Raw genomic sequence first — 26773 nt, forward strand, 5'->3', positions numbered from 1 at the left:
TATTATTGACTATATTCCCTATCCTGTATTTTACATCTCATCCCCATGACAATTTTGTAACTACCCATTTATACTTCTCAATTCCTTCACCTTTTTCACCCAGTCCCCAACCCCCAATCCTCTGGCAACCCTCAGTCTGTTCTCCGTATCTATAACTCTATTTATGTTTCGTCTGTTCTTTAGAGTCCACATGTAAATGAAATAATATGGTATTTGTCTTTCCCTGAGTTATTTCACTTAGTATAACACCCTCTAAGTCCATCCATACTGTCACAAATGGTAAGATTTCATTATGTTTATGATTCCTACCCTACAAATGCCTTTTCTAGCTATCCCATACAATAAAGAGGTAATATGCAAATTAACCCTCACAAGATGGCTGCCTACGACCAGGCCGGCAGGGGGGGTTAATGAGGGACAACCAAACAACTGAACAGCAGGCTGCATGGGGCGACCAGGCTGGCAAGGGGAGGGGGGCAGTTGGGGGCAACCAGGCCGGAAGAGGGGGCAGTTGGGGGCGATTAGGCTGGCGGGGGGGTGGGGGGGGCAGTTAGGAGTGACCAGGCCAGCAGGGAAGGGGCAGTTGGGGGCAACCTGGCCGGCAGTGGGGTGCAGTTAGGGGCGACCAGGCTGGTGGGGGGAGGGAGGGCAGTTAGGGATGATCAGGCCAGCACGCAGAGGCAGTGAGGAGCAATCAGGTTGGCGGGCGGGCAGTTAGGGGCAACCAGGCAGGCAGACAGGTGAGCAATTAGGAGCAGCGGTTCAGGATTGTGAGAGGGATGTATGACTGCTGGTTTAGGCCCGATCCCTGGTATTGGGCCTAAACTGGCAATCGGACATCCCCAAGGGGTCCCGGATTGGAGAGGGTGCAGGCTGGGCTGAGGGGACTACCCCCCTGTGGATGAATTTTGTGCACCGGGCCTCTAGTCCTATATAAAAGGCTAATATGCAAATTGTCCCCTCAGGAGTTTGACTGGGAGACCAGGAGTTCGATCACTCACTATGATGTGCGCTGACCACCGGGGACAGTGCAGAACATGGCGGGCAACCAGCAGTGGTGGCAGGGTGCTGAGGGAGTGGGGGAAGGAGGAGGCAGAAAGGCGGGGAACCTGATCAGCCCTGATCACTCACCAGGCCTAGGGACCCCACCCATGCACGAATTTCATGCACCAGGCCTCTAGTTAACACATTAAGCGCCCAGTCAGTCACCAGTGACTGACACTATACTTTCCATCCGGAAGACAAAACAGGCTGGGCACTTAACGTGTTAAGATTATAAGCTGCTACTACCCAAGGGGCCATTTGAGTCTCAAGCTGATACAGATCTCTCTCTCTCTCTCTCTTTACTGAATACTATAGTACTTTAGGAGACACTTGCCTCCACTGAATTTGGGACTTTACCCTAAGATAGACCTCTCTTTCAAGTCTGGTTCAATTAAACCATTTAAACTAGAAAGAGCAAGAGTTAACTATTAAAGTTGGACTCTAAGGAGTCTACATGTAACCTTCTAGACTACTCAAGATATTTCTGACCAAGCAGCTCCAGAGTGTGCTGAAGCCACCCCTATAATTATTTCTGCTTCAAACCTCAACTTTGCCGTACTTCTCACATCCCAGAATTTGTTTGCAAGAAGGCATGGGAAAGGTATAAGGAATAAAACATCTATTTGTGTCTAATTATGAAACAGAATCATGTTCCAGGAGGCTAGAATTAGCATTCTTAAATGGTAGAGAAAAATTTTCCTTTAATTTATAAGATGCTACCTGGCTAGTACTTACTTGATCTGTTCAGCTGATCCTCCAGAAGTTGCATTTGTGATGGCCCAAGCAGCTTCTTTCCTTGTTCGAAACTCAGCAGTTTGTAATATACTAATGAGGGCTGGGAAAATGTTGCCATCTATCACAGTCTGAAATTAAAGAAAAAATTAAATGGGAAGGAAAATTGTAAGATTTGTAATGTCTATCCACTATGTGTACACATGAAACTAACATAAAATATTAAATGTCAACTGCAATTGACAAATAATAAACAAAAATTTATAAAAGTGTTCATGATATGCCCTGGCTGCTGTAGCTCAGTTGGTTGAGCATCATCCCATGCACCAAAAAGTCCTAGGTTCAATTTACAGTAAAGGCACATGCCTGGGTTTTTGGGCTCAAACCACAGTAGGAGGCATGCCTGAGGCAGCCGATCGATATTTCTCTCTCCCTCCCTTCTTCCCTCTCTAAGATCAATAAAAACATGCGCTTTTAAAAAAAGTGTTCATAATACTAATTATAACTTTTCAGGTGGTTTCACTAATGGCATCCCTCCCCCTGTTAAAAATAAATAGGAAGGAGTTAAGTCCTCATTATCCTTAACCTTTTGGCCATACTTGATATCTGGAGTCTGTGACCTTGTAATCTAGTTTTACCTCTGAGTTTTCTCTTTTATTATCCTGTCTTGGTCCACCCACAATAAAAGTTCAATTCTTTGTTCCTCTGCTATTCTCATTTCTCTCATAGCATCCACCCTGACATGTGTGTTGTAACTCTGGTTGTGACTCCCTTCTCACTGGAGCTCCAACCCAGAATGGCCAACAGCTTACTTTAGATCTGCTAATCGCCTCAAGCACATCATCTGCCCTCTATACCAGGTTTCCTTTCAAATTTGTCAAATTCACAAAGGCTCTCTTTGTATTTATTTATTCTAAATTCAATCAGTCACCACATCTTTTACATTTTCAATTTAAAGTGCTCTAGGTCCATCCTTTCCTTTCCTTTAGCACTGCCACCATTCTGGTCCAAGCCACCACCTCAATCCAGATTACCAGAAAAGCCTTTAGTTGGACAGAGTACTTTTACTCAGTCCCTCTCACCTACCCTACTAACACTAAAGTAGTCTTCCTCAAATTATTTTCTCCATGTTTCTCCTTAGCTCAAGTACCTAAATTGGTTCATATCATTTTCTAATAAAAAAAAACTTGAGTTTTACATAGCAGTCTGGTGCATAGCAAGCAATCAACTGCAGTTAAAATCACCTTGTATGTAAGCTAAGAACTGCAATAGCTACCAATGTCAGTTCATGACAGAATTCTGTTAAGGGATGATTAACCTAACCCATGCTTTCCTGGATGAGAACTTTATCTATTACACCAATGAGAGCAGTAAGCAAAGTTTAGCAGAAAGACACTTAATCTTGGTTCTGTCATTTACTCGAGATGCCCTGTAGAAAATAATTTTATTTCTCTGAGTCTCAGTTTCATCTTTAAACAAGAATGCTGGATTAGATGACCTCTACGATTCCACTCAGCTCAAAATCTCCTAAGTTGTTTTTCAACCCGTTGTTCCAGCCTTTCTCATGGCCTATGTTGGACCATTTGGACCACTGCTAATCTTCCACTTGGGTTATTCTCCCATTGATCTATATATATAAAACCCTACTATGCAAATAGACCAAACGGCAGAACAACCAGTCACTATGACGTGTGCTGACCACCAGGGGGCGTGCATGGAACATGGTGGGTGTCGGCCGCAGCAGGATGGTGGAGCAGGTGAGCGAGGGTGCCAGACCAAGGTGGGGTGCCGGTCACTGTCATTGGGGTGAGCCTCTGGTGGTTACTGAAAATTCTTTGTTTCTATGTGCTGTGGTCCTGCCCGGTGCTCGCACCTGCTGCCATTGCTGGCCCCACTCAGCACCAGCCCTGATTGCTTGGTGCCATCAGTGGTGCCAGTGGCAGCTGCCGGCCCCGATTGCCCCACAGGGCTTCTCCAACTACCCCTGCTCCTGAGGGGCGATCGGGGCTGGCAGCCAGCACCCGAGCTGCCGCTCGCACCTGCTGCCAGCTCTGATTGCCCCTGAGGGCTTCTCCACCTCCACCTGCTCCTGAGGGGCAATCAGGGCAGCATCCACCTTTTGCACCGCTGCTGGCGCCAGCCCCAATCGCTCTGCACTGTCAGCGGGTGCGAGCTGGGCTGGTTCTTTCAGTGTGTGGGAGCAGCGGCAGCAGGAACGGGGCTGCCAGCAGACAGGGGACCGGGGGCTGCAGTGGGAGGGCCAACATCCACCCCTGTGCCCACAGCAGCATTGCAGCCCACGGTTCCTTTGAAGGTGCACAAATTCATGCACTGGGCCCCTAGTGTAAGAATAAAAGGGCAGATAACCAGCTAGAGAAAAATGGGTCCCCAAAGGTTCATGAAAAATTAAAGCAATCTAATGCATGAGTCCAATAGAAAATAAGTATTTTACTTGGCAAGAGTGAAGTTAACCTGCTTAGCATAAAGTCCAACAAAACTGCAAGAATACAAGACACTATTACACTATCTTGGAAAATCATCAAATATTAAAGGCAAAGGGAAATACCAAGGCCCAAGTGTAAGTTCAAAAGACTTATCTTCTTCAAAGTAGGGTTTTTAAAAAAGTAAGATGCAGACTGACCAAATAAGAGAGCATTGTTGGCAGTAAGTAGCCTCCAAGGCAATAGAAAAAATACATACTTTAAAGACTGACAGAAAAAAAAAATCTTATTTATCCATAAAAATATGCAAAAAAATACAGATGCTTTGTATTGAAATTACCTGGATCTGGGCCCTATTTCCTGCTGTGATATTAGATATTGTCCAACATGCTTCCTTTTTGATAGATTCCTTTGGGCTACTCAGCAAATGCAATAAACTCTGCAGAGCGGAGCAATTCAAAATTACCTAAAATGAGAAGTTTGAAAATTTTACTTATTGATGCAAACAAATATAAGTAAATCTTTAACTCAAAAACTTTATTTTAGGAAAAAGGCAAAGAAATAACTTAATGTCTCCCCTTGAAATTTTAGAAACAAATAACTTTATATATGTAAAAAAGTATTCACTGCTAGTAAGAATTAGTTTCTAACATCATCAAAGCAGTTTCATTGTACACATTGTCAACTACTAAAACCATACTTAGTAAGATATAATAATGTCTTAGTTACTTTCCTATCCCTACAGCATATTAAAATGCCTTTGAATGGGTACTGTATCAAGCAGCCAAAAATTAAAAAGTGGTCTCAGAATTTTAAGTCCTCTGATAACCCTCTAATTGGTAGTCAATGAACCAATACATACTTAATGAAGCACTATAAGATACAAAGATAAAAAGAGTATGTCCCCAGCTACCAAACAGCTTACAAGGGTGAGGGAGGTAAGAAATGAAGGAGAGCTACTCTACCATAACTAAAATCATAAAGTTGTCATGATTAAAATAATAGGTGGCTGGCTCAAGAATCAACTACTGAACAACAGAATAGATAACAAGTCCAAAAGCAAATGCAGATATTTATAAAGAATTAAGTACATAATAAAGTTAATCCTTTCCTCCCACAACAACTGGTGGTCTTATTTAATAGTTGGTACTAGAATAAAGGAGTTGAAAATATTTTTTTAAAAATCAGTTCTTAACCCTAGTTATAAAAATAAATTTTGCAGCTGGTTTAATGAATATAAAAGAGAAATCATAAAACATAAGAAAATCTCAGTAAATAGCTGGTTTGGGATAGTGAAGGACTTTTCAACCATAAAAACAATGAAAAAATAGGAAAATGCAACAGATAAGAGGGTTGCTATCTTTAATATGTAAATTGGTGAGAAACTAAAATTTTAATAGAAAATTATCTCACAAGAAATGACAGAAATGCAAATTAAAAGGAAGTCTTTTTTTTGCCTGTTAAATTAATGTAGCTCAAAAAAATAAAAAACTTTAAACAAATACAACCTTTCTAAATAACAGTATAAAAGATGTCACCAAGCAACTTTTAAAACATCAAAATACGTGATCTGTAAAATAAACACATCCGAAGTTAAACATAAGACTTGGGGAAGAGCTGTCAGAGAAAGACTTCATAGGGAGTAGAGGTAAGATTTCAAAAGCAGAGAAAGGACCCCCAAAGGTAGGTTAAAAATGAGAAAATGAGCTATTTCTCCACCGTCGAGGTGAATGCGTTAGCTTCTTCTTCACCATGTCTTCTGACAAGACTTTCAGGTTCAAGAAGTTCCTGGCCAAGAAATAAAAGCACAACCGGCCCATTCCCCAATGGATTCAGATGAAAACTGGTAATAAAATGAGGTACAACTCGAAGAAGAGACATTGGAGAAGAACCAAACTGGGTCTATGAGGAATCAGACATGAGAGATGACTCACATATTTATGCTGTATCCAGGTTTCCTACATCTTTAAATGATTGAAAAGATCACTACTGTCTGGACAGTTGGGGCATTTTAATTGAAAAGTTAATGGACTCATGATTTTTTCTGCTGACTTTTTTATTTCTGCAGTAGTCGGTTGGTTCAATAATAAATGTGTGAGACCTTTAAAAAAAAAGAAACTGAGAAAATGCACGCTGACCCAGGAACCAGGTCAGTTTTGATTCCCAGTCAGGCACATGGCTGGGTTGCAGGCTTGATCCCCAGTAGGGGGTATGCAGAGGGCAGCCAATCGATGATTCTCATCATTGATGTTTCTATTTCCCTCTCTCTGAAATCAATAAAAACATATTAAAAAAATGAGAAAATGCTGAGATCAGCTACCACAAGTACCAAAATAAGAAAATAGACCAAAATTATCAGGTCAAAAAGAAAACTGAGACTAAAATTCTGAAGTACAAATTCCTTAAAGTCTTTCAAAGTTCTTTATCTCATAGGCCAGTGGTCGGCTAACTACGGCTCGCAAGCCACATGCGGCTCTTTGGCCCCTTGAGTGTGGTTCTTCCACAAAATACCACATGCGGACGTGCACATACAGTGCGATTGAAACTTCGTGGCCCATGTGCAGAAGTCGGTATTTTATGGCTTGCGAGCTGCAGTTTGCTGACCACTGTCATAGGCATTAAAGGAGCTTGTTGGTTTTTTTTTAAGTTTCCCTGTAGTTTATTTTTTAAAAAATATATTTTTGTTGATTTCAGAGAGGAAGGAAGAGAGATAGAAACATCAATGATGAGAGAAAATCACTGATTGGCTGCCTCCTGCATGTTCCCTCCTGGGGATCGAGCCCACAACCCAGGCATGTGCCCTTGACCAGAATCGAACCTGGGACCCTTCAGTCCGCAGGCTGACGCTCTATCCCCTGAGCCACCCAGCTAGGGTGAAGCTTGTTTCTAAGAGGAAAATAAATAATGTGAACAAGGTTATTTTAAGAAAGGTTAAGCTGTTATTAGAATAAACTGAGGGGGATAAATGCTTGGGAGAGTAGGAAGATGAATCAGGTGGGTATAGCAACAACCTTTATGTAAAAAAATAAAGGAAACCAAAATAAGATGATAGGACGTGGATCTGGCAACACTAAGATAAGACATGAATCAGATAACAGTAAGAATCAACAAGACCTGGTGACTTACTATACAAAGTCTGAGAGATATAGAGACATCAAATATGACTGCAAAGTTTCAAGTGTGGATGAAGAGTTGTATCTTTAATTGTTGTATCTTTAATTGCAATGGAAAAAACCAAGATTTGGAATATGCTTTGTGGGAAAAGAACATAAATTGTAAGAGACAAATGTGAAACATGCAAGCAGAAATATCTAACAGGCTACTGGATATATGGGACTGAAACTTAAGAGAAAGTCAGAATTAGATGTATAGATTCAGAACTTCATTCAATAAATATTTTTTTTTAGTTCCTACACATTGTGTCAGGAACTATTAGATTACAGAAACATAAAAATGAACAAGATTGACACAGATTCCCCTCTAGAAGCTTACAATCAGTGATTAAACAGCTATAATACAGTGGTAATCCTATCTAATAAAAGAGAAACATGGTAATTAGCGTACGACCGCTACCCTTCCCATTGGCTAATCAGGGCTATATGCAAATTAACTGCCAGCCAAGATGGTGGTTAAACGCCAACAAAGGTGGCGGCTAATTTGCATACATAGGCGCAATGATGGGAGGCAAAAGGGGAAAGACGGAAGAATGGTGGCAGGCAAGAGCTGGGGGGCGGGCAAAGGCAGCCCGCAGGGCTGCCTTTGCCCGCCCCCCAGCCAGTGATCGCCATCAGAAAGCCCAGCCGGCCAGGCAACACCCCGGCAGGGGTGCCGGTGATTGCCATGGCGATCAGAGGAAGAGAGAGCCGGGGTGTAGGACCACCAGGGCCAGGGGTGCCGACTGGCCTGCGTCCCCCTGATCTGCGATGGCGAAAAAAGGGGCAGGGCCCCAGGCACAGCGGCACCCTGGCACCGGGTGCCCCTGAGCCTGCAGTCCCCTGATCTGCGATTTTGAAGCGAGAGGCGGCCCCGGATATGCAATCACGAAGGGAGGGGCTGGGCAGCAGGCACGGCAGCATCCTGGGCACCGGGTGCAGGCCCAGGGTGCAGCCTGCCTGTGGCCATCTGATCTGCAATCGAGAAGGGAGGGGCGGGGCCACAGGCACAGCGGCACCCAGGGCATCCGTGCCTGTGGCCCCTGGATATGTGATCATGAAGGGAGGGGCGGGGCAGCAGGCATGGCAGCACCCTGAGCACCGGGTGCAGGCCCAGGGTACAGCCTGCCTGCGGCCATCTGATCTGCAATCGTGAAGGGAGGGGCTGGGCCGCAGGCATGGCGGCACCCAGGGGACTGGGTACTGAGGTGCCTGTGGTCCCCTGATCTGAGATCAGGAAGTGAGGGGCGGGGCCATAGGCCGGGGAGATCGGGGCTGGTGGGGCGACTGCAGAGGTCAGCCAGCACTCAGCCCCCAACCGGCTCTCCCTGGGAACCCGGAAATCCACCTCCCAGGGCAACTGCGCAGAAACCAAGCCTGGTGAGCCATGGAGAGGGTGACCTACCTGGAGGCCACGTAGCTTTTATAGTTGAAGTCGCCCTGGATGGAGGACTGGGGGTAGCAGGGATCAGAGTCGGCCAAGTCAGCCATGGAACCCCCAGTCCCCGCCAAATGACTAGAGCACATGGACTTTAATGGTCCTCGGTCACTTGCTGAGCAGCAGTCAGCCTGGACCAGGAATCAAACCCAAAACCTGACAGAATGGAACCCAAACCTTTGCTGTGGCAGAGGAGCGCCGAACCACAGCAGGGGCCAGGGCATACCAGAGGGATTTTGTTGAGGGGCCCTGACAGGCAGCACCCTGAGCAGTGGGTTAGAACCTCCTCCTGATACAGCAAAGTTGCAGTTGGATCCCTGGTCAGGGCACAGACAAGAAGCAACCAAAGAGAGCATAGTAAGTGGAACAACACACTGATGTTGCTCTCGCTCCCTTCCTCTCTCTAAAATAATCAATCAATAAAAATGAAAATAAAAAATAAACCCTCTGGCCCTAACCAGTTTGGCTCAGTGGCTAGAGCATCAGCCTGTGGACTGAGCGGTCCCAGGTTCAATTCTGGTCAAGGGCATATACCATTGTTGTGGGCACATCCCCAGTAGGGGGTGTGCAGGAGGCAGCTGATCGATATTTCTCTCTCATCGATGTTTCTCACTCTCTATCCCTCTACCCTCCTCTCTGTAAAAATCAATAAAATATATTTAAAAAAATAAAAATAAACCCTCTGGCTTGCAGAGTTGCTAAAACAGTTAGAAAGCAAAGTCTCATCCCTTCCCGTTCATTCAACAAATACTTCATATGCTCCTTCAATAATCACACTGGGAATGGGTGTTTGTTTGTTTGTTTGTTTGTTTTGGTTAATCCTCACCTGAGGACATTTTTGCATTGATTTTTTTTTTTGTTTATTTATTTTTTTTTTTACAGAGAGTGGAAGGGAGGGAGAAAGACAGAAACTAATATGAGAGACATCAAATGGTTGTCTCTTGCTGAATCCCCAACCAGGGCCCTGGATTAAGCCGGCAACCCAGGTATATGCCTTCGATTGGAATCCAACCTGGTACCCTTCAGTCTGCCTGCAGAAGCACTATCCACTGAACCAAACCAGCATTTTTTTTTCTTTTTAAGTCCTCCTCTAAGGATATGTTCTTCTCATTGATTCTAGAGAGAGAGAAGAAGGGAGAGGGAAAGAGAAAGAGAAACACTGATCAGTTGCCCAAGCAACCCACAACCTGTGTATGTGCCCTCACCTGGAATCGAACTCATGACCCTTTGGTGCGTGGGAGGACACTCTAACTACTGATTCACACCAACCAGGGCCTGGAGGTACAATGAGTTCCCTCAGGGGGAGTGCTGCTCATCCAGAAGCCGGGCTCATGGCTGGTGAGTGCAGCGGAGGTGGCAGGAACCTCCGCGGCAGCACTGAGGAGCAGCGAGCCGAGTGGTAGGGAGCAGCAAGCAGGCAGCGGTAAGGAGCAAGGGATCCCAGACTGTGAGAGGGCACAGGCCGGGCTGAGGGATTCCCCCCTCCACCCCCAGTGCACGAATTTCGTGCACCGGGCCTCTAGTTACTTATAATACAGTGTGATAAGTGCCATGATGGATGAAACAAAAGAAGGAGCAGTAACTTAAGAGTATGACAGCAAACAAGGCTTCTCAGAGAAAACAGTGTTTTGTCATAACAAGACCTGAAGATGAGAAGACAGGGCAGAGTGTGGATACATGTGAGGTAGTGATCAAAGCAGGAATGGGGGGTAGAGATATATTCCATGCAGAAGGAAGAAAGCATGTGTTAAGGCTCAGAGCTGAGTGTGGTCATAGCTTAAAAAAAAAAACAGCAAGAGTATATAAAATTTGATGTGGGAATTGAAACATAGAAACTTAGCAAATACACTGAAACAGTTACAAATACACAAAGTACAGACAATATACTTGAAAGCCTCCTTTCCATTCTCCTTGGGAGTTCTTGAGGTGATGTCAACATGGTCATGATTATTAGCTGCATTCTCCCGATTCACATTGTTGTCCTGCTGCCAGGACCTCCTATTATTGAACTTTTCTGCCTGTGTGACTGTCTCATTCTTGTGCTTATCCTGGCTGGCTTTGCCACTGTGGCCAGTGGAGTCACTGACCTTTTGGTATGCCTCAAAGGGTTTCATGTGACTGCCCACCTGCCTGGTCCAGTTTTCCACCATTCTACCATCTGACTCATAATCTAGATCAGCAGTTCTCAACCTGTGGGTCGCAACCCCTTTGGCGGTCGAACAACCCTTTCACAGGGGTCACCTAAGACCATCCTGCATATCAGATATTTACATTACGATTCATAACAGTAGGAAATTACAGTTATGAAGTAGCAACGAAAATAATTTTATGGTTGGGTCACAACATGAGGAACCGTATTGAAAGGGCCAGAAGGTTGAGAACCACTGATCTAGATCTTCTTGAATCAGGGCTCTCTGAATGCAGTGCAGCATTTTCCTCTTCTGGATTCTGCCTGTTTCCCATTCAGACTTCTAATAATACTGATCTATTTCCTTGAGAATTTGCTTCCCCTTCTCCTCAAGGCCTCTGGATCGGGGGCCAGGACAGGAGGCTTGAGCTGTATCCTGAGCCAGCAGCTTGGCTAACAAGCCACTCCCTTGGCACTGAGGCACTGCCATTGCTCCACAGCCCCCTTGTTTTTCTTTATAAACAATACTAGAGACCTGATGCACAAAATTCGTGCAAGGGGCCTGGCCCCTGGCCTCAGTTGTGGCTGCCTCTGCCTCGGCACCTGCTGCTGTGACTTTATCCAGAAGGTCATCTGGTCTACTTAGCATATTATGCTTTTATTATTATAGTAACCTGGAGAGCTTTCTATATCAATGATTAAGAGCCCCTTCCTTCTGTTGCATAGCATTCCATTATATAGTTACCAGATTTTATTTTTAAATATGTTTTTATTATTGATTTTAGAGAGAGAGTAAGGGATAGAGACAGAAACATTGATGAGAGAAGAAACATCGATTGGCTGCCTCCTGCATGCCTCCCACCAGGAATCTAGCCAGCAACCCAGGCATGTGCCCTTAATAGGAATTGAACTGGAGATCTCCTGGTTCATGGGTCAACGTTCAACCACTGAGCCACTCCAGCCCTGCGATACAGCTGCCAGATTTTAAATTATCTTAAACACCATCGAAGGACAATAGAGGGCCATAAAAAGATTGTAAGTAAAAGATACATGATCAAATTTGTGTTTTACAAGCATTCTTCTGGTAACATGAGAATGGTACAATAAATGTCTGAACTAAGCATTACAAGAGGTAAGTAGAGATGGAATAACAGAGTTAGGGACTGATGAGAGTAGGGAAGAAGAATCAAACTGATGTCCAGGTTTTTGCCTCAGGTAACTGTCGGTGCCATTTACTCAAACGGGGAACATAAATAAGCAGAGGCCCAAATATATAAGGGAAAACAATGAGTTCCTTAGTGGATAGAATAAATTTAAAGAACATATGAGAGTTTGAAGACACCTCTGAGAACAAACTCAATCTTCCTTAATTTTAAAGATTAGAAAAGTAAAGACATTAAATGTCTGTTGAAAGTAAATGGTGGTTAAGAAAAAGCAAGGTAAGGCTAAAACCTAATCCTCAAAGTGATGGCTGAATTTATAAAAAGATCAGTGAATGAGGCTGAAGGATTATCTCCTGGAGAATTCCCACAAAAAAGAAGAAACAGAAAAAAGAGCTCACTAAAGGGAAATAATCAATGAGGCAGGAGACCAAAATACTTCAACACCACAAAAGCTTAAAAAGATAATTTAAAGATGACAGCAATGTGCCAATGTACCTGAGAGATCAAGAAGGAAAATGGCTAGCCAATCCACTGTGAGTAATGGATCTGGATATAGAAGTTGAATGGAGTAACATGAGGTGCTAGGAGGGAAGAATCCTCCTGACACAGGAGTCTTACTGACCATATACAAAGGAGAAAATTATCAGAGATGTTGACATAAAGATGACAGAGATAGAGAAAAGATGCTACTGAAAGCTTCATATGCTCACAAGAACCATTTCAAGTAGAAGTAGTAGGAAAGAAACCTGCCTGACCAAAGGTTAAGTTACATCATAGGGAAACCCAAAATTTCTACAAGTACCACGTCAAAACAGAGATAACCAAGGTAGTGAAAGTAGTTGCCTAATTCTTTGTTTGTTTTACTTGCCTAATTTTTAACAAACATTAATGAAACAAAGTATTAATTTTCTCCAATAATATGGAATTTAATAGTATAATACAAACTTAATCATGGAGTTCTATATACTATTTTTGAAGAAAAAAAAAACAGTTGTCACATATTCATACCTGTGTCTGAATATCATCCCCTGTGACAATGTTTCCCACGGCCCGCAAAGCAGGAGAAACCACTTTGTAATCATTATGCCTGCAACCATAAAAAGAAATGTTATTTCTAACAATTCTATCCTTAGTTTCTTTTCCTTAGGGCTGAAATACAAACTAAGTAACATGTGATAGAAAGGTACTGATGGTGGTTATTAAGGGAACACTATCATGATGACAGAATGTTTGCTGTCCCCTAGAAAAGCTGACTCTCCGTTTATTTAGTATTTTTGGATAAGAAACTACAAATCTCTCCTAATAATATTTCCCAGGTATCCCATCACTGGGAATCGAAGTTTTCTCTCTCATTGTTTGTGATAGTCTTCATTTCCTCTCTACACCACTCCTGACATACCCTTCCACACAACCCTTTATGTATTTGAAAACAAATATTAAATCTTTATTTCAGGCTAAATAAATTAATATCCTTTAATTTTCCTTCAAAATCCTATTTTTTCTCCCTTTTAATAAGATTGATCACTCTTCTCAAAATTATGACAGTTCCTTCACATTTAAGATTGGATGATTAAAAAGAAATGGTTAAGAGATATATATGTAATCTAATGACTAAAGAGTACAATAGATTACTTCCCAGATTTTAAATGCTGTACTTCTGACCCCTGGAGCATCAGATTGCTTTTAATTCACAATAGCATTTTGCTGCTAATCTGCACCCACTCTGCAACCAGCTATAATCCCAGAGTTTGGTATTGTGTACATTACACTCATCTAATTCATTTCACGTGTCATGTTTGGAGCAGTGTCTCCTTGCATCGACTTTGTACTTACTTGAATTAAAATTTCATGCAGCTTATAATTGTATATTATTTCCCCATTATTTTATCACTCTAACTTTTTTCTTTATTATCTAAAAATTTGAGTAATACAGTCTTTATTTATGTTGTCAGTAAATCTTCCACTCCATAAATCAAAGGCATCACAAAGAAATTTAGCAAATTAAAATTCAAAGGATGACCCCAGTCTAGAATAAGCTCTAAAGCAGACAGAAAGATAAGGAATGATTATTTTTAGTGGCAATTTGCCTTTCACTATCCAGTGAACATGAGCTGAAATTACATACATCAGTTTACTAAATGTTCCTGAAGGAATGCTAACAGCAGAAAAGTGAGAGGTTCTTCATAAGTCTCAAAACAAACAAACAAACAAACAAACTCGACATCAATATAAACAACTGCAAAAGACAGAAGCCCAAAGCACAATAAGTCAATATAATGAATATTTGAGTTCAGCAATTAATATTGGGACAAAAAAAAGCATATACACTTTCTGCAAGATAACTTACATCAGCAACTCCACAAGTCTTCTACACACCCCTGCATCAATAACTGCTTGAATTTTATCATTAGGTCCATCAGATAGATACGAGAGGGCCCAGCAGGCATCAGCCAGGACATCAGTGTCACTGACAAATAGCAACCAGGAAAGCACATTCAGACAGGGGGAAACCTGCAAAGGGAGGATGGTATGATTATAAAATTCACAGAATAAAACCAAGAAGTGAGGTGAGAAACTCCAGAAAGCAACCAGACACACACTTGTTGACTTCTGGAGTGACTAGCAGTACTTCTAGAGATGGAGTAGCAAGTGGTCAAGTGGCATGTCCATCTTTGGAAAGCTGTCGGTGGCCTTGTAGTTTACTTTAATGAGGCAGTGAGAGCCCAAGGAAAATAATTTCAGAGAGCAAAGTTTAATACACACCAATTCTGAGAGATTCCTTGTCAAAACACACTCATTGCAGACCAAAGAGGTAAAGGAACTTCCATAAGTGTTAAGATAGGAAATTCTGTATTTTAGATACTTTGTTATGAACAAAAAATGCTAGGTTTAAGGATTAATTCAGAGCTTTTTACAGATAGTGAAAATTTATCCCAAATTAAAACAAAAATAAACCAAAAAAAACCCATTTCTCTAGAAACAAGATACTTTTTTGATAAAACTTATAGTGTTAGAATTTTATTATTTCTTTCCTTTCATATTAATATTGGTTGCTCACTCTTTTAATTGTAATTTTTCTGCCAATTTCCCACAAGTATAATCCTTACCTTTGCAAATTCTGGAGGTGGACTTTTCCCTCTACAGAGATTAGACAAAGCCCACACAGCATTCCGGGTCATAGTCAGGCGGTTTTGCTTTGAAAATAACCTACAAGTATGATGGCACAATGGTAAACAATATAATGAATATTAATTCTGTGATGGCATAATATAAATACTAAACCATTTTCTCCAGAACTATAGCTTAATTCTAATCAAATAATTCAGAATTTTGGGACTGGAATTTCTTCAGATACCTGAAGAAATTATCTGAATAAGTCAGTAAATGTCTATAACAACAACAAAAAAAATCACAGAAAAATCCAAAATGATTTCCAAAGATGAATTAGCATTCTGGAGAAGATTGCATATTTTTATTACTTAAAGAAAAAGAAACTTACTGCAAAAGAGGGGGAAGAATGTTGCAGTCTAAAACATAGTCCCTGCACATGGTACTATCTCCAGCAATGTTGCCAAGAGCCCAGACTGCCTGTGAAAAATCATTCATTAATGACAGGTTGTATATTTTTATTCTCTTATAATTCTTTTTTTAAAAGTCAACAAATCACAGTAACTCTACAAAATTATACTGTAGTTAATCTACATATATTATACATCAAGGAGTCAGATGAAATAGTTGTGGGATTGGGGAAACAAGATCAATCTACACTAATAAAAGAGAAACATGCAAATTGGTGTCACTCTACTACACCCACCAGCCTATCAGAGCAACTATGCAAATTAACCCAACAAAGATGACGGTTAATTTGCATACACAGGCACAGAGCGAAGACTTAAGGCTCCGGTCAGAGTGAAGACTGAAGAGGCTTGGCTTCTCCGCTGCAGCCGGACCAAAGGCCTGGGTCCCGGGTGCCGGAGGAAAACCAGTGCCGGCAGCCAGGGGAAGGAAGGCCTATTGCATGAATCTTCGTGCAACGGGCTTCTAGTAATATTATGAAAGTGTGCATGTGAACACTCAAGGTGGTAAACTTTGTAAAGAAAGGAAACAGTTCTTACATGTATTCTTTACCTTTCCGGAACCCACCCTTAAGTAACATTCCACACAGCTCTTGGCATAGAGCAGTGATGTCTATGGCTTACTCAGCTGGTTAAAAATGTATTTTAAGCTTGCTTGCAAAAGAAAACAGTAAGCCAAAATTTGAGAACAACCAAAATACAGAAAACTTTTGGACAGGTGATGGATATATCAACTTTCTTGATTATCATAATGGTTTCATGGATATATATATATATATACATATATATACACACACACACACATATATATATTTCAAAACGTATTTAAATATATGCAGTTTATTATAAGTCAATTATACCTCAATAAAACTGCAGAAGAAAATCATTCTCATTTAGTTTTTTATATTTATGAATTTGATAAAGTTGGCAGTAATAAAAAAATACATGTTTCCTAGGTCTTTTGTGCACAAAAATGGCAAAGACCTGTTATTTCAATCAACACTAGATTCCTATAAAAAAAAGTTCAATAAGTGATCTAAAAAGTGTGTGTGTGTGTGTGTGTGTGTGTGTGTGTGTGTGTGTGTATGAAAGAAGTTCAGGATTAGAAGGAAAATGGTTTTGTTTCTAGGAGAAATTCTACCTATATTCACTATGAAATTTTTTATTTTGGTAAATTTAGATTTCTAGAATGTTCCCTGTAATGAACCATAGACTGTCATGGCCAAGTGGTAAAACTGAGGCCCTAAATATAAGAAAATTGTATTCTTTCACCTACTTCTCTTTATCTGTTTCATTTTTTTTACCTGCTCCTGGACATCTTCAAACTCTGAGCTGAGCAACTCTATGAAGATAGGCACAGCTCCTGCCTGAATTACAATCCGGGTCTGATGAGAATTTCCTGAAGCAATATTTGTCAATACCCAAGCTGATTCAAACTACAAAGATAAAAATAATTTCATTATATTATTAAGATTTTATTAGCATGTTTAATTATAACAATTAGGTTTTCTATACATGAAGAAAAAAACCCCGAGATTATTTGTATATAACCTATCAGGTAAATACTATATTAATTTTAAAAAGAAGAACTCCCAGAAGAAATACCTCAGCAGCCCAGAAGACTATTCAGGTGTCTAAAATTTCAGATCAAGGCAGAGCTGACAAGAGACCATAAAAAAATGAGGGAGTGCTTCATATGCTGACATGGAATGATCTCCCAAATTATGAATTTTAAAAAAATGAAAAACAGCATACATGAACATGATACCATAATGTATTTTCTAAAAGGGTTAAGAGGGAATGTATGCATTAATTTACTTATTGTACAGAGTATCTCTGGAAGGAGTCACCAGTAACTGTAAATACTTGTTATCTACACCGAGGGGTCAGGGTGATTAGGGAACAAAGATGGGAAGAAAAAATACTTCTCACTGTAAAACCTGTACCTTTTGGCCTCAAACCATATAAATTATCTAATAAAAACTAATTAAATAATTTCCATAGGACAGGAAAAGTGAAATGGGGAGAGGATGTTAATGTAAAATGTGTAAAATACAGGTAGAGTGAAAAAGGCAAAAGATGTTTTAAATCAGCGGTTGCCAACCTTTTAGACCTCACGACTACCAGTGGTCCATGGGGCCACCAGTTGGCGACTGCTGCTCCAAAGGTTTCCTTAAACCAGCGGTCACCAATCTTTCGGACCTCATGGACCACCAGTGGTCTGCAGACCACCGGTTGGCAACCGCTGCTTTAAATGATAAGTAGGCCAAAATAAGTTAACAGGCATATAATTAATAGAAATGGGTACTTCAGAGCATAAGAGCTTCCAATAAATGAGAAGGCTCCACATGAAGGCACAGAGGTAAGATTAAAAAGAACATTCTTAGCCCTAGCCGTTTTGGCTCAGGGGATAGAGCACCAGCCTATGGACTAAAGGGTCCCGGATTCGGTTCCGGTCAAGGGCACATGTCCAGTTTGTAGGCTCGATCCCTAGGAGGGGGCATGCAGGAGGCAGTCAATCAATGATTCTCTCTCATCATTGACATTTCTCTCTCTCTCTCCTTCTCCCTTCTCTGAAATCAATAAAAAAAAAAAATTATATATATATAAATAACATTCTTAAAGGTTAATAAACTGGTAAACAGAGATTCTCTCTCCTTTTTTTTTTTTTTGCTTTTTTTCTTTTTTGCAGCCTGGCACCACCCCCTCCCCCTCATTCCTTCCTCCCCGCTCCCTCTGCCCTTCTAAACAGAGATTCTTAAGAAAATTATGGTCAATGAAAGTAACTGCATATTACTATCTCACCCCTCCTATAATAACTTGACTAGAGCCTATTATAAAGAAATCCAGGAATTAGCTATTAAAATCCAAAAATGAACTCTTACAGTTCTATTATAGTTGAGTTCTTAGTTTTTGATTCCTTCTCCTGTTTTGTCTTTTAATCATCCTTTAACAAAGCTCATTTGCAGAAAAAAATTCAGTGGTATGCCCCTTGAATGAAAGATCAATTAAAGCCCCAGCCGGTTTGGTTCAGTGGATAGAGCCCTGACCTGTGGACTGAAGGGTTCTTGGTTCAATTCCCATCAAGGGCACATGCCCAGATTTGTGGGCTTGATTCCCAGTTTGGGGCATGGAGGAGGCAGCCGATCATTGATATTTCTGTTTCTCTCTCCCTCTCCCTTCCTCTCTGAAATCAATAAAAATATATTTTTTAAAAAAGATCAACTTTAAAAAAGGAGCTATGACTCTTCTAAGCTTTGGGGTAGACTGAAAGGCAGTTGTCATATAAAAAACCCCCACATAAATCATAAGGGGTGAGAGAAGATGGAAGAAATCTAGTTAGCACAGTTCAAAACCACATATGTATGATAGCAAATTCATAGGAGAAGATATTTAAAGAAGAGGACGTTCAAAGAAACCTATAAATGTGACATCCACAAGTGAGATAAAGTGGCTTGCTAGCTACAGTGAACACTGATAATACAACAGCAATGAGTACCGGACTGGGAACACCCTTTCTGTCAACTTTTTAAAAAAATATATTTTATTGATTTTTCACAGAGAGGAAGGGAGAGAGATAGAGAGTTAGAAACATCGATGAGATGAGAGAGAAACACCGATCAGCTGCCTCCTGCACACACTCCACTGGGGATGTGCCCGCAACGAAGGCACATGCCCTTAAACGGAATCGAACCCGGGACACTTGAGTCCGCAGGCCAACGCTCTATCCCAGGGGTCCTCAAACTTTTTAAACAGGGGACCAGTTCACTGTCCCTCAGACTGTTGGAGGGCCGGACTATAGTTTAAAAAAAAACTATGAACAAATTCAGCAACAGGCAGTGGCGGCAAAAACACCCAGTGGGCCGGATAAATGTTTTCGGCGGGCCACATGTGGCCCACGGGCTGTAGTTTGAGGACCCTTGTTCTATCCACTGAGACAAACCAGTCAGGACTGTCTGTTAACTTTTTATTATGAGAGAAGTTCAACAGACTTTTAAACACTGAATCATCACAAAACCCATCAGCCCAGCCAGTCAGGTGGCTCAGTTGGCTAAGTGTCGTCCTATACACCAAAAAGGTTGCAGGCTCAATCCCCAGTCCGGGCACTTATGAGAGGGAACCAATTGATGTTTCTCTCATATATCGATGTTTCTTTTCTCTCTCTAAAAAATAAATAAAAATATCCCTGGGCCCAGCAGGCATGGCTCAGTGGTTGAGCATCAACCTATGAACCAGAAGATCACAGTTCGATTCCCAGTCAGGGCACATGCCCAGGTTGCAGGCTTGATCCCCGGTGTGGGGTTTGCAGGAGGCAGCCGATCAATGACTCTCTCTCATCATTGATGTTTCTATCTCTCTCTCCCTTTTCCTTCCTCTCTGAAACCAGTAACAATATATTTCTTTAAAAAAATCAAGTGAGGATTTAAAAAACCAAACACATCAAATAACCCCCTATAATTAAATCACTACTGAAACTAATGCTCAAGCCCAAATCTGTCTGAATTGAAACTTTACATTTATAGAGCACTTTATATTTTCAAAGCATTAGTCACATACTCTCAGATGTTTCTCACAGCAACCCAGAGAAGTCTGGCCCTTCTAGTTTATGAATAAGGAAATTATTGGGAAAAGATCCAACAATCTAACTAATGACTTGAGTAATGTTACACAGCCAAAGAGAACTAGATTTTAGTCTCCTATTCTAATACACTTGTAGCTAGCCTCTCTGGCTTCCTTTCAGTTTTCTCTCTGAATTATACCTGTAACACTGACAGGAATATTTCAATTGTGGTTTTGGTATCTAGGGCCAGAAATGTCAAATAATATGTCAGATTGTTTAGTGGATACTAAAATGAAAATACAGTTCACCTAAAATGTAGTTTCTTTTGCTTACTAGGAAAATTAATTAGTAAAACAGACATGTATGATGTGAATACGAAAGCAAACTTTCCTACTAAAAGGCAGGCTCAAAGTTCAACAAAGAGTTGTCATTTATGGAGAGACCACGTCAAAGAAATGAAAACTGTGAGGCAAAGCAATCTGTAAATAATGAGTAAGATCAGCATACAAAACAATTAATATCTAAGTGAAAAGACTGTGGTGTGATTTTATTGCAAAAGAAGTGGTAACAATAATCTGAGTAGATAAAAAATATATTAAAGAGGTATCAATGAGAAGAAATTAAAATAATAATTGCTGCCAGAGTCCAAACTGCTATTTGTCTGATGACCAAAGGTCTCACAGAAAATGAGAGAGAATTCCAAATGCTACGTAAGTGAATAAACTAGAGAAACAAAATAAAAGAGTGACAATGATTAAGAAAATATGGAGTAAGTGAAAAATAGCCTAAACATGAATAGATGGAAATTAGAAATTAGGACTTCTCAGCAAAAGAAGAATGTACCAGAGTCATGTTTATTACTAAGAAGAAGAACATAATGACAACCTCTAAGCACAAAGATTCAACGTTTCTCTGATAAGAATGAAAATCAGAAATCAGTTCTGCCATTACTAGGAGAAAAAAAGACAATTAATAACCAGAAAGCCACCGAAAACTATATCATATTCATGCATTAATAAAGTATTAAAACATACAAACGTACACACCACACTAGGTGCTGATTAACGTTTACCTCATAAAAACTCATTAAGCTATATTTGTGCAATTAGCTATACCCACGTATTATGTGTGTGATAAACTTCTCTTTCACTGGATTCTGCAATCACTTTTTAGGTTAATGTTTTGGCATTGGGTCCCTGATTAGAATTTAACATGAAAGACAGTAGCAAAATGGGAAAGCCCAGAGTTCACAGCACAATGGCATAAAGTTATGATAGAAATGGCAAGGAAAATTAATTTAAGTAACCATGTGATTCAAAAACAAATCAGTAACATGAAATGAAAAAAAAATCTAAGAAATAGTACTACCTAAAGTAATAAATGGTAGCCAAAATAGCTATCATTTTTACTTCCTGTTTGTAGTTGTAAACTACTATATTCTTAGTGCTACAAGAATGGCACCATACAAGGAAACAACCTGTCATGCAGCTGTAATTGCTTATAAGTTGTAATTCCATTATTTTTCACTATCCAGAACTTGCTAAATAAGGCTACAGCTGAAATCTGAAGGGTACACTGAAGATTTGATATTTTCTCTCTTCCCTGAGTCTCTACCTTCTGGTGCTCAGTTCCTTAAATAAGGAAAATGAAAATCCAAAGCTGAAATACTTCTGACCTCCTATCAAGTTTCCCACTCCAGGTTGAGGTACGCCTGGTTCCCTTTCTCCATTTGGATCAGGACTCTGTTGCTGGCCACTTTGCTGGGTCCACTCTGGTTCCTAGCAAATGCCAGGCTCACCTGGAGAGCAAGTGAAAAGAAAGGCTCACATCAGAAAAATAAACCCAGATATAAAACTCTGTGGAGAACAGTGCCTGAGTCATCTGAGCAACCTTTGAAGAAAGGAAGAGGAATCAATGAAGATGGGAAAAGAAGTAGGAGGATGAAGGCTTACTGCAGTTTACTCATATTAAGCTTTAGAAGGGACGAGAGGCAGGAAATGGAAAAACTAAACCGTTTTTCTTTTTCAAATTTATGACCTTAAGGAGAGTATGTGTCTAACGATGGGAGCTAGAAGGCAATTTACTAATTTCTAAAAATTTTTATAAGCGTCTATAAAGTTTGAGAATGTAACCTCTTAGCATTGCAAAGGACAATACACAGATGCTGGGCCTGGACTCTGGATGCCTTTAGTCAAATGGTATTGTCTGCTTTCTAAATCCTAGATTCCACCCATGTTCATCTTGTTTGAGGGTAAGAGAGTATCTGAATAGCACTGCCCAAAGCAGGAGTTTTTATCTCCCTAGTTTGAGACACCTCACTGATTTCCGGATAAGGAAAGCCAGAAAGGAAGTGAAGAGACGCTTTACTAGGATTCAGTCCTTTATCTACGGAATGAATGAATGAAATTTGTCCACAGGATTTATTATTGAGTTTAGCTATTATCACTATGTTATTCTCTTCCTGGAAGTGAAATGGCAAAAGCCCCATTCCAAAGACACACTATCCAACTTTCTAGCAAGCAGTAGGAGTATCCAAGAAGACAGAGGAAGGAGTGCCCTCCAAGTTTACCAGAGCACAGCTAATTATTTGAGCACAAAGCCTCTTGGCCCTAAGGTCTCCCTCAATATACTTGCTCCTCCTGCTTTTAGGGGGAGAGAGGTCAAGATTACCCATTAGTCACACTGGAGAAAGAACACCATGTTGTGCTTAAATGTACACAGAAGAAAAGCTGGGAATGACCTTTAGATAATAAATAGGTTGATTATTTCTCAGAGTCTTTGGATATCTAAGGTTAAAATCATCAGATGGTCACTTCCAGAGAAATAATTTCTCAATCTTTCAGCCTAATTATTAGTTTATGCAAGGGGTGGAATCTGAGAATTTAGATAGAAGCAAATTAGAGATTTCTGAAGGTATTCATCTTCAGATGTTTTAAGGATACAAATTCTAGGATTACAGAATAAAAAATGATGTAAAATTTACACAGGCTAGCCAGGAGAGGGCACTGTCTGAGAGAATACTGGAGAATGTAGAGATGGAGAAGTACCCATTTCTCTGACTTTTCATTTTAGGCCTAGGTTATACCATTTATCTTTAGTGCATTAAGAAACTGGACCTCTGCAATCCCCTATTAAGAACTGCTAGATCGAGGAGAAAATTCAGCACTCAGAACTACTCTCATTGTCAGAGACAGGATAGAAACATATTTTCACATGAACAAAATAATTTTCCCTACCTCCCTCTTCCTACAAAGCTTTTCAAATGATAAACTGCAGTAAGAATCTTCATTGGGTTCCTCTGGTACTCTTGGCAGATAGCTTAGGGGCTCAGGCTCTGTTCTCTGCAGTGTTGGTTGTCTGGATTTCCTTTTTTTCTGACAGGTCTTTCTTTCCTTGCTTTCTAGGTGAACCTGGGAACTTCAGGTGATGGTGATCCTGGCCTTAGATGGGGACCAGAATTATAATCCAGGAGGCAGCTAGCAAAACAGAATCTTAATTCAAATGAACTTGGGGATTAGTAAATATCAAACTGGAGAAGAAAAACTGAAGGGGCACTGAAGTACTCTACCTTTTCTGGATTTCTTGTTTTCCCTCTGGAAGAAACGCATCACCGCAACAAAGAGAGTAAAAGAGGGAGAAAGATGGAGTGGGAGGAAAGGAGAGAAAATATCAAGACAAAGTATCAAGTTTTATGAACTATCTACAAGATTCTGGACGGTAAGGAAACTGGGGACAAAGTTGTCATTTACAAAAATGTCTTAACCCTACAGCCTTATGGTAAGGCAAAAGCAAACAAGGGGACAAAAGTTATCTTTGATTAACTTGTTATTGGCAAACATTCACTTGGAAAAATAACCCCATTTTTGTAATCTACTTGGTACCTAACCAATTATTATAGTTGCCTGAACCCTTCATCTTAGATCTTACAAGTACTCGATAATTTAGGTGTTACAGGTATTTTGTTAAAGAATAGAGAAATAAATTCAGCTGGTTATTCCAAGGAAGTCTAACTAATGAAAAAAATGACCAACTAACTAAAAGTCCAACATTATTCAGGAACAAAATAGTGTTTTTTTTTCATTAAATTTATTGGAGTGACATTAGTCAACATGAACACATGGGTTTCAGGTATGTGTTTCTATGTTATAAGATCTGCATATTGCACCATGTGCTCAACATCCAAAGTCAAATCTTTATTAGGACCCCCTTTTCCACCCCCTCCTTCCCTCTGGCAACCAACATACCTCTGTGTTCACGAGTTTCAGTTTTATATCCCACATATGAGTGAAGTCATGTGGTTCTTAGCTTTTACCGACTTATTTATTTCACTCAAGATAATGTTCTCAAGGTCCATCCATTTTATTGCAAATGGCACTATTTCATCCTTTCTTATGGCTGAGTAGTATTCCATTGTATATATGTACCCATCATCTTTATCTAGTCCTCTATTGCAGGACACTTCGGTTGTTTCCATGTCTTGTTCACTGTGAATAATGCTGCAATGAGCATAGAGGTGCATATATCTTTGCAAATACATGATTTCAACTTTTCCAGATATATACCCAGGAGAGAAATTGCTGGGTCCTATAGTAGCTCTATTCTTTTTTTTTTTTTTGAGGAATCGCCAGACTGCTTTCCATAGTGTTTGTACAATTACATTCCCACCAGCAGTGGATGAGGGTTCTTTTTTCTCCACAACTTCTCCAACACTTGTCATTACTTGTCTTGTTGATAATGGCCACACTAACAGGTGTGAGGTGGTATTTCATTGTAGTCTTGATTTGTATTCCCTAATTGCCAGGGAGGTTGAACAACTTTTCTTACATCTATTGGCTGTTTGTATGTCTTTTTGGGAAAGGTGTATTTTCAGGTCCTCTGCCCACTTTTTGACTGTTTGGTATTGAGTTTTATGAGTTCTTTATATATTATGGAAATTAAACCTTTGTCGGAGCCACTGTGTGCAAATATCATCTCCCATCTGGTTGGCTGCCTCTTTGTTTTGTTGTCAGTTTCTTTTGCTGTGCAGAAGCTATTTAGTTTGATATAGTCCCAGTCATTTATTTTTGCCTTTACTTCCCTTGCCTTTGGTGTCAAGTTCATAAAATGTTCTCTATGACTAAGGTCCATCAAGTTGGTGCCTATATTTTCTTCTATGTAACTTATTTCAGGTCTTATATTTAGGTCTTTGGTCCATTTTGAATTAATTTTTGTACACAGGGACAAAATGTAATCCAGTTTCATTTGTTTGCATGTGGCTTTCTATTTTTCTCAGCACCATTTGTTGAAAAGACTATGTTTGCTCCATTCTGTGTTTCTGGCCCCTTTGTTGAAAATTATCTGTCCATTTACATGTAATTTTATAGCTGGGCTTTCTATTCTGTTCCATTGATCTGTGTGTCTGTTTCTCTGCGAATACCATGCTGTTTTGATTATCATAGCTCTGTAGTATAATTTGAAGTCAGGTAGCATTATACCTCCAGCTTTGTTCTTCTTTTCTCAGGATTGCCTTGGTTAATGGGGGTCTTTTTTTTTTTTTTAATTGCTTAAAGTATTACAAAGAGTATTACATATGTCTCCTTTTTTTTTCCCTGCCCTTGACAATTTTGGGGGTCTTTTATGGTTCCATAAAAACCTAATGGTTTCTCCTTCTATTTCTTCAAAGAATGACATTGGGATTTTGATGGGTATTGCATTAAATCTGTATATTATTGCTTTAGGTAATATGGCCATTTTAATGATGTTGATCCTTCCTAATCCATGAACACAGGTTATTTTTTTCATTTTGTTGTCTTTTACTAATGCTTTGTAATTTTCCATATATAGTTTTTTCATGTTCTTTGTTAAGTTTATTCCTAGGTATTTTATTAATTTGGTTGCAATTGCAAAAGGATTTATTTTTTGCATTTCTTTTTCTGAAGTTTTGTTGTTAGTATACAGGAAGGCAATGGATTTTTGCACACTGACTTAGTATCCTGCAATTACTGTATTTGTTTATTGTTTCTAATAGTTTTTTGGTGGAGTCTTTAGGGTGTTCTATATACAGAATCATGTCATCCACAAAAAGTGATAGTTTTACTTCTTCCTTCTCTATTTCGATGCTTTTTATTTCTTTCTCTTGCCTTATTGCTCTGGCTGGGACTTTCAGCACTGTTGAGTAAGAATCATGAAAGTGGACATCCTTGTCTTGTTCCTGATCTTAAGAAAAGCTTTCAGTTTTTCACCTCTCAGTAAGATATTAGTTGAGGGTTTATCATATATGGCCTTTATTATGTTAAGGTACTTTCCTTCTATCCTTATTTTATTGAATAAATTGATATTGGTGAAGTAACCCTGCTGAGAGCAGCAGCTAAAAACCACGCTTGAGTGACAGTAGTGTGTGAACCGGAGGACTATGCTGCCGTGTCCACAGAGATGCAGAGCTCCAACAGTAAAGACACCTCCTTGGAGACCAGACACCAGTTGGCCTTGAAGGCTTTCACTCACATGGCACAATATGATGAAGAAATTTCAGATTACTTCAGGAAACAGCAAAGGAATAT

The 26773-nt window shown here is 40.2% G+C and overlaps 1 protein-coding gene and 1 pseudogene across 2 annotated transcripts in view; one reads left to right on the plus strand and one right to left on the minus strand.

The window, feature by feature from the left end:
- KPNA1 (karyopherin subunit alpha 1) overlaps positions 1-26773 on the minus strand; it is an 82562-nt gene that overhangs the window by 9701 nt on the left and 46088 nt on the right. For both annotated transcript variants that reach the window (XM_036351852.1, XM_036351851.1), the window contains 7 exons: positions 16978-17109; positions 15598-15686; positions 15206-15305; positions 14446-14609; positions 13107-13185; positions 4558-4683; positions 1780-1907 (listed from right to left, as the gene is read on the minus strand). In XM_036351852.1, the coding sequence (XP_036207745.1) occupies positions 1780-1907; positions 4558-4683; positions 13107-13185; positions 14446-14609; positions 15206-15305; positions 15598-15686; positions 16978-17109 (818 nt within the window). The remainder of the gene's footprint in view (positions 1-1779; positions 1908-4557; positions 4684-13106; positions 13186-14445; positions 14610-15205; positions 15306-15597; positions 15687-16977; positions 17110-26773) is intronic.
- On the plus strand, positions 5970-6169 carry LOC118677084 (annotated as a pseudogene).

Source organism: Myotis myotis, unplaced genomic scaffold (genome assembly GCF_014108235.1).
Source record: "Myotis myotis isolate mMyoMyo1 unplaced genomic scaffold, mMyoMyo1.p scaffold_m19_p_2, whole genome shotgun sequence".
Classification (NCBI taxonomy): domain Eukaryota; kingdom Metazoa; phylum Chordata; class Mammalia; order Chiroptera; family Vespertilionidae; genus Myotis; species Myotis myotis.